The sequence below is a fragment of the Solanum stenotomum genome, chromosome 12 (assembly GCF_019186545.1).
Source record: "Solanum stenotomum isolate F172 chromosome 12, ASM1918654v1, whole genome shotgun sequence".
In the NCBI taxonomy this organism is placed as follows: domain Eukaryota; kingdom Viridiplantae; phylum Streptophyta; class Magnoliopsida; order Solanales; family Solanaceae; genus Solanum; species Solanum stenotomum.
Window position 1 is genome coordinate 14,085,014 of NC_064293.1, and position 9,045 is coordinate 14,094,058.

At 37.1% G+C, this 9,045-nt stretch overlaps 1 protein-coding gene and 1 pseudogene across 1 annotated transcript; one reads left to right on the forward strand and one right to left on the reverse strand.

Moving 5' to 3' along the window:
- LOC125847114 (geraniol 8-hydroxylase-like) overlaps positions 1-1,094 on the forward strand; it is a 9,563-nt pseudogene extending 8,469 nt beyond the window's left edge.
- Positions 1,095-3,765: 2,671 nt separating this feature from the next.
- On the reverse strand, positions 3,766-9,039 carry LOC125849487 (autophagy-related protein 101-like; the record flags this gene model as incomplete). Its single annotated transcript, XM_049529575.1, has 3 exons — positions 3,766-4,119; positions 8,683-8,845; positions 8,955-9,039. Coding segments are annotated over 3 exons (324 nt in total), but the record flags the coding sequence as incomplete, so codon positions are not given.
- Between the last annotated feature and the right edge of the window lie 6 nt (positions 9,040-9,045).

A 9,045-nucleotide genomic window follows, 5' to 3' on the forward strand; every position in this document is an offset into this window, starting at 1 on the left:
TCAGCAGAGCGACTTTCAGGACTGCAATGAATTTGCTGTCAAACACATTTTTCTCTATAGATTTAACTGACCCGTTTACTGATTCTGCTAAGGAATTTAAGGAATTGGTGTCGAACATCTCGATTGAGGCTGGTAAACCCAATGTGGTAGACTTTTTCCCATTTCTTCAGAAAATTGATCCACAGGGTATAAGGTGACGCATGACTAAGTATTTTACAAAGATTCTTCACCTTATGAGTGATTTGATTGATGAGCGGCTAAAGGAGCGGAGTATGGGTAAACATGCAAATGTTGATGTTTTAGATGCCCTTCTCAACATTTGTCCTAAAGAAATTGACAGGAATCAAATCGAGCAACTTTGTCTGGTAAGTTAATTGTTACTAAATATAAAACTATGTCATTAACTAAAAGAAAATATATTGTCACATATATATATATATATATTTGACGTTCTAGGTCATAGGACCTTACACTAGCAAATTTTGCAGGACTTGTTTGAAGCAGGGACAGATACAACGTCAAATACATTGGAGTGGGCAATGGCTGAACTACTCAAGAATCCACACACTTTGGATAAAGCACAAGAAGAACTTGCCCAAGTGATTGGCAGAGGTAAACTAATAAATGCAGCTGATGTTGCGAATTTGCCTTATTTGAGGTGCATTGTGAAAGAAAACTTCCGAATACACCCACAAGTTCCTTTCTTGATTCCACGCAAAACAGAGGAAGATGTTGATTTTTGTGGCTATATTATTCCAAAAAACTCCCAAGTTCTTGTGAACGTATGGGCAATAGGGAGGGACTCTAGTCTATGGGAAGACCCTTTGGACTTTAAGCCGGAGAGGTTTTTGGAGTCAGAAATAGACATTAGAGGTCAGGATTTTGAGCTCCTTCCATTTGGTGCTGGTCGAAGAATTTGCCCTGGATTGCCTTTGGCTATTAGGATGATTCCAATCGTGCTAGGTTCATTGTTAAATACCTTTAATTGGAAGCTACAAGATGGAATTACACCTGAGGACTTGGACATGGAGGAAAGATTTGGTATTACCCTGGCAAAAGCTCAACCTCTGCTGGCTATCCCTATTCCACTGTAGAGTGTAGATGTTGGGATAAACCTTTATCATTTCTTTATAAATGTAAGTCATTGTATTTGTAGATTTATCCTTGAAATAAGACCATGTCATGTCACCACCAAGGGTTGTGTAATTCTTTCTTGATTTTCTGAAATGGCAATTTTATTTGGAGTAACTATTTTTTGGCAAACATGACAACAAGAACAGAAGGAATGGTTCTTAATTAGGAATATAAAGTAGTCACTCATCCTAATATAGAATATTCTAAAACTGCATTGTTGAAACTTTACAGGTAGTCAGTCAACTTCAAATAAACTCAGCTTTTGTCATTATTATGTCCATTCTCTTTGGTGATATGCCTATGCGATTAACACACATTTATACGAAAGAAAGTTGTTGTGAATTAAAACAAGTACAACGTGGTGTCACTGTTAAAAAATGGGTCAAAACGGAGGGCCAAAATCAACAAACAGGGTCGGTTGTTTAAGGAAAACGGAGGGCCACGAAGGTTTTAACCGGTCAGGTTTTTCAGAAATATATACATATAAATGTAGCTATTTGGAATTGAATTCAGGTATTTTATAGGTCTTTGGACAATATTATCACTCGACCATATATGCTCTTTGATGAAATATTTTCATCGTCTTTATGTATACTTTTCAATTGCAATTTTGCACTTCAGTTGCTCTTAAACTACGAAGCTCATTTTGACAGAAATATTGAAGCCGAGCGATTTTATCTCTTAAATTGCATGTAAGTGGCTTTGATAACCCTAACTTTCCCAAGGTCATTTCCGGCAAGTGTTTATGATGCCGAGGTCATTGTCGGCGAGTGATATAAAGCCGATGGAAAATCATTCCGGCTAGTGATATAAAGTCAATGGGAAATGGTTTCGGCTAGTGGGTTGATATAAAGCCAATGGAAAATGATTCCGGCTAGTGACTTGATATAAAGCCGATGGGAAATGGTTTCGACTAGTGGCTTGATATACTGCCGATGGAAAATTATTTCGGCTAGTGATATTGGACCGGTGGGAAATGATTCCTGCGAGAGATTGATTATTGTGAGTTGGTGCATTTTGATGCTTATGTGTGACTTGCTTGTTAATTGTGATTAATGTACCTGTTGTGTGTGACTGATTTACTTGACATTGATATTGACGTACTTGATTTCTTTGATTGCTTATATGTGATTATTGAACTATGAATATTGGACCTTGTGAGTCGTGTATTGTAGAACTGTTAAGTTGGGCTGATTTCTGTGCAGGTTATAGTTTGAGGAGGTTAAGTTGGAGTGTAAAGGGTGCTCAATTTCTAGCTAGATACCTTGTTTATTAGGCTGCTTGCTAGGTACCTTATTGTTGGTAATCACTCCTTTCATCTACACTTGTGTAGGTTCCGAGCCCAAACCTATGTGATCTCTTTCCCCTTCTTCTCATTTTGAGGCTTGTCAAGGATTTGAAGAGGTAGTTGCTTGTCACTTTAGCAGACCCTCGTTTTCCTTTTTTTCATACTTTGTTCTGTTTGAGAAACAAAGACTGAGACTTGTACTTATTTCTTAATTCCACACTTTATGTATTTAGTGGCTTGTACATGTGATGACTAGATTTTGAAGCTTTTAATAGAAATAATAAGTTTTTCCACTTTATCTTGTTCATGTTTTTATATTTTCGTATTTCTTTCATTTTCGTTGGGTTGAGGCTGACTTGTCTTGGNGTGTAGAAACTGATAGGCGTGGGTGGGCGGGAATTGTGGTTGGTGTATGAGGTAATTGGAGTGTAACGGTAAAAAAGTAAGTCTAATCAATGTAAATCCCTAAATTCGTGTAACTGATAATTTCGATTTTAAAAAAGGAACTGCAATTATATTAGCTAGCTATTAATACTTAATAATATAAAAATATAAAGAGATTAATCATTTTTAAATAAACCTGTAATTAATTTTTAAATAAAGTTAAATTTAAGTAATATGTTATAACCCGTAAATAAACTGTTATAAGGAAGAATTTTTTAAGAATGTGTTTAAAACTTGTAATATTGTCCCTTAAATGTGTATATGGTGTGATTTTTCCATTTTTTTTTTGTAAGCTCAATACAACTATATGCATATACAATTGTTATATATAATGAGTCATGTTTTTTTCGCCAAAAAGAAGAAGGCATATTTGGTAAAGAATTCTAAGTAGATATAATACCCATGAATTAAAGAATCGTTTTCCTTTTTTATAATTGAAACTGCCGCATCATTTAAGGGAACTTAATAAACAATTTGTATAATCAATTAAAAAAGCTTGAATTATACAAACATGAATCAGTATAGCCATTAAAACTATCACTACACTACGTAAATAGGCAAACTCTAGCTAAGGAGACCTATTATATTTTACATCTTAGTTATTTATGAAATTTTCCTCATTTTTGTATGAACTGAAATACACTGGCTAAAATGGGCAGGACTTGAGCGGATTGGACAGGTCATATTTTTATGGCTAATACTCCTAATCGCAGGCCCAAATAATTCGGACCAATTTCACTCAAACAATTTCAGGCCAGAACTTGATTCTATAGCATTTCAGAGTTTTGGTAGAATGCAAAATATTTTCCCTAGAAAATTTATAGAATAGAAATTCAAGCGGGCACCTATGGCATGTCAGGAAGCATCGTTCAAACAAGTTAACTATGCTGAAAGAAACTAAACAAACTTAATTAGATTGATCATGTAATATTCAGCTATATATTTCGTTTACTATGATATGAAACATGAAGGGGAAAAAAAAGACGAACATTAGTAGATTACGCAAATATATCCACAGCTTCCATTTCTTTCAATTGTGTGACTCCTTGGCCACTAGAGGAACCCATACTAGACTTTGGTCCGAAATATTCACATTGCCAGACATTGGATGAACAACCATTTTACCTCTTAAAGAATGAGATAAAGGGACGATTGGCCACCATCAGGATATCTCCAATCAGCTGAGCATGGTTGGATGCCCAGTCTGTAGCATCCTCCTGATCACATCCATCCCAAAAGTAGAATCTGATGAACTAAAGAAAGGTAACACAAAACTTAGCTGGAAGGTGATACACGTTAAATTTATTTTAAATAAAGCTACATATTGTTGTAGATGTAAATTAAGTAATACTTGTACTAGTTTGTTCCAGTACAGGAAGCTATCCTCTAGCTTCCAAAATTACAATGACCTCCGTATAAAACATATATATTCATCCTCAAGAACATTCTGACTAATATGTTACTTCAATTTATCTTATATATATATATCAACATATATCTGTATTGTCATCCCAAATCCTAACCATTTCTTTTTCCCTCTGAAGAGTGGAGCTTATGGTCTAGATCGTATAACCTCATCTATTCAGGAGTCAGTACCTATGTTGCTCGGACTCTTAAAAATGTCAATGGGTGCGTGTTGGATCCTACAAAATGAGTATATTTTTGAAGGACCCAACACGGGTGCAGCAACATTTTTGGAGAGTCCGAGCAACTTAGGTCAGTACCATAACTTAATGCAATCGGCATCTAATCATGGTAGAACTTATGGACTGAGAGCCTAACATGCACCATAGTTTCATCAGGTAAATAAAATGTCTTATGGGGTGACCTAAAGTAAGATCAAGTGTTATTTATCCTCTATATATGTACCTACATGTTGAAATATAACCACAACACTCAAACAATTGAGTCAAGCCAGAATCATAGCGCACTTCGTTTGGTCTCAATTGTAATTAGTGGTCCATTTCCAAACTACTTTTCCTCGCACAACTTCGGCCAGAGGAAATAGTTTGACTCCACTGAAACACCCAAAACTTTGGGCAGAGGAAATAGTTTATTGACCAGCCATTAGAAGCAGAAGGAACCAAATTGAAGTAGAAGGAAGACACTGATCTGAGTATGAGACCCACAGTTGAGTGTGCGTCTTTGGAAAACAATAATTACTCAGCTTGTGATGTAGCTAAAACTTGGGCTAGAGGATATAATTTATTGACTAACCATTAGAAGCAGAAGGAACAAAACCTAAGTTCCATTGACTCTTCACATTCGGTGCCGCACTTGTGTCGACACGACATGGGTGTGGGATCCACCTGATATGGTCATTCGCTTTTGGGTACTTTGACTAAATTACTAAATTCAATAGTGAAATTCAAGCACTCTTTTAATCAAAACAAAAATTAGGGTGAAATCCTAATTTAGGTATATAATTTTTTATTGTTAAAAGATATTTTGTATTAGAAATTCCGCAACCAATCATGTCGGGCGTTCGACTACTGAAGCCATCCATCTTGTATGGAGATTGTTGGAACAGTATAAGGAAAAAGAGGGACTTACACATGGTGTTCATTGACCTAGAAAAGACATGTGATAAAGTCCCTAGAGAGGCCCTTTGGAGATGTTTGTAGAGTTTAGAGGTTTATATGTGGCTTATAGTAGGACTATTAAAGACATGTACGATGGAACCAAAACTCGATTAGGACAGTGAGAGGTGATTCGGAGCACTTCCCAATCGTGATGGGATTGCACAAGGAATCAACCCTTAGCCTGTTCCTTTTTGCCTTAGTGATGGGTGTATTGACACAATATAGTCAAGGGGAGGTGTTGTGGTGTTTGTTTTGGCAGATGACATAGTATTAATTGATGAGATGCCTGATGGAGTTAATGATAGGATGGAAGTTTGGAGAGAGACTAAAAGGTTACAGGTTAAGTAGGACTAAAAGTCTAAGACAGAGTACCTGGACTGCAAGTTTAGTGTTTTGACACATGAGGTAGAGGTGGAAGTTTAGTGTTTTGACACATGAGGTAGAGGTGGAAGTGAAGTGACTTGACACATGAGGTAGAGGTGGAATTGAAGTGACTTGACACATGAGATAGAGGTGCAAGTATATTGACTTCCCAAGAGAGAAGCCACAAGTACCTCGGGTCCGTAATTCAAGGAGATAGGGCGATTGACGATGATGTCGCACACTATATTGGAGTAGGTGGGCGAAATAGAGACTAGCCAAATGTGTCGCCAAGGCTTAAAAGTAAGGTTTGCAAAGTAGTTAGACCAACTATTGTATGGGGTTTGAGTGTTTGGCCAGTCAAAAATTCCCATGTTCAAAAGACGAAGGTAGCAGAGTTGAGAATGCGCAGATGGACGTATGGGCATACTACGAGAGATGATTAAGAACGGAGTTATATGGTACAAGGTGGGAGTGGCCTCCATGGCGGACAAGATGAGGGAAGCGATGTTGAGATGGTTCGGACACGTGAAAAGAAGGTGCAAGGATGCGCCAGTGAGGAGGCATGAGAGGTTAGGTATAATAGGAGTTAGGAGAAATAGAGATAAGCCGAAGAAAAACTAGGGGAGATGATTAAACAAGACATGGCACTACTTTAATTGATTGAGACATGGCACAACTTCAACTGACTGAAGACATGAGGTAGAGGTGGAAGTTTAGTGTTTTGACACATGAGGTAGAGGTGGAAGTGAAGTGACTTGACACATGAGGTAGAGGTGGAATTGAAGTGACTTGACACATGAGATAGAGGTGCAAGTATATTGACTTCCCAAGAGAGAAGCCACAAGTACCTCGGGTCCGTAATTCAAGGAGATAGGGCGATTGACGATGATGTCGCACACTATATTGGAGTAGGTGGGTGAAATAGAGGCTAGCCAAATGTGTCGCCAAGGCTTAAAAGTAGGGTTTGCAAAGTAGTTAGACCAACTATTGTATGGGGTTTGAGTGTTTGGCCAGTCAAAAATTCCCATGTTCAAAAGACAAAGGTAGCAGAGATGAGAATGCGCAGATGGACGTATGGGCATACTACGAGAGATGATTAAGAACGGAGTTATATGGTACAAGGTGGGAGTGGCCTCCATGGCGGACAAGATGAGGGAAGCGATGTTGAGATGGTTCGGACACGGGAAAAGGAGGTGCAAGGATGCGCCAGTGAGGAGGCATGAGAGGTTAGGTATAATAGGAGTTAGGAGAAATAGAGGTAAGCCAAAGAAAAACTAGGGGAGATGATTAAACAAGACATGGCACTACTTTAACTAATTGAGACATGGCACAACTTCAACTGACTGAAGACATGACCCTAGATAGGAAGGCATGGAGGTCAAGGATTATGGTAGAAGGGTAGTAGATAGTCGAGTGTTGTCATGCTTCCAGTAGTATGATTTAGGTATCACGTTGTTTTTTCTTCAATATGTATTGAATATATGTTGCTACCTTGTTTTGTGCATTGGTATATTGTTGTCTCTTTTTCTTTCTTACTATATTGCTTTTTTGAGTAGATATCCTACCCTCTGCACACCCACTTGTGAGATTACACTAAGTATGTTGTTGTTAAAGTCCATAACCAGAAGGTGCTTCAAAGATGTTTATAGGTCAACATCACTGTCAAATGTGCAATGAACTCAAGAAGTCTATCAAGACCTCTTATATCATTTGCTAATAGCCATGTTACACCAAAAAATCAATAAGGAAATGCATTTGTACTAAATAATTACAGATTCAAACTTGCTCTCAAAAATTTGTGCATTCCTTTCCTTCCATAGTCCACCATAATTTAGGCATATTTTTATAACTCTATTTTTAGATATTTGAATTATTTTTAGCCGAATTCCCGCACCCATATCCATACCATCTAATCTTAGAATTTAGATCATGAAGGATCTAACCTCTAGATCGCATCCATATCGGACATCCGCACCTCTCGAGCAACTTAGAACAAAATTGAAGTATAAAGAAGAAAAAGAGATCTGTGCACTATACCCATGACAGAGTATGTGTCTTTGACAAAAGGCAATTACTGAGCGAGTGTTATAGCCAAACTTGAGGCTCAAAAACCACACATCCTACAAAAACTTAAATCTTCCATAAAAAGATAAACTTTACCAAATTAACATATTAACAAATTCAAGCATAGTAAAGTGGCACATGTAAGTGCATTACTTGTACAAATGAGCATATATGAGAAAAAGAATACAACAAGTATGGAAAGAACATATTAGGCTATTAACCAAAATAGTCATGCAGGTCATCAGAACCAGAAATAAGTGTCTACTCAACAGACTGCACTGATATCAATTTAAGCTAGAAGTAGGAGAAGAGGAACCCTGACACAACATAGGGTGGTAGACTATAGTTATCATAAGCCTATTCCACTTTTGCTTTCTACTTATGCAGACACGGAGAACATCAAGACTGAAGGTATAATCTTTTTGCCTTAGGTCAATTAACCCCACGATGTGAAGATTTTGAAGATATTATATCTCATGTAAAGTTAGTATATTTTCTTTCAAGAAGAAAAAGGATTTTCATATAAGCTGATCACCTACTTACTACGGCAAGAAGTTGAAAACAAATAACATAAATGCCAAATTGCAGTACCAAAGCAGATTATAACTTCGTGCAGGAAGAAACTCAAGAAAATCAAATGCATTTCAGAATTCTAATCAATATAAATCAGAAAATTAAAGCAAAACCGACAGAAACTAATCAATAATGATAGTTTGGAGTCAATAATAGCAAACCACTTGTATACTGATCTATGATGAGTAACAGAACTTAATTACATGTTCACAACTTAGAGAAAAGGGAAATTACCTTGAGATAGTGATCTCATAGGGAAATGTGACACACTCGAGATTTGAAATCGCAGGAATGTGGTCCTTTTTCTCATTTACAAATTTTATTATCTGAAACATAGCTTCACGAAGAGATGATTCCAACACTGTTCGCCGAGCACTCCTCTCCTCAGATGCACTCTCTGCAAAAAAAGGTTATACCTCCCTTTACAAAACTGACTAATGAACAAGTTGTAAAACCACATGGAAAAAATGTTTTCAAAAAAAAAAAGGAGAAAAAAAGTATGGTACCTCCTGGGTCAACTACTTTTGAGAGATGAGACTTGCCAGGATGACCTTTCGGATGATGAGCCACATTCAAATTTATATACCAGTGTTCCCA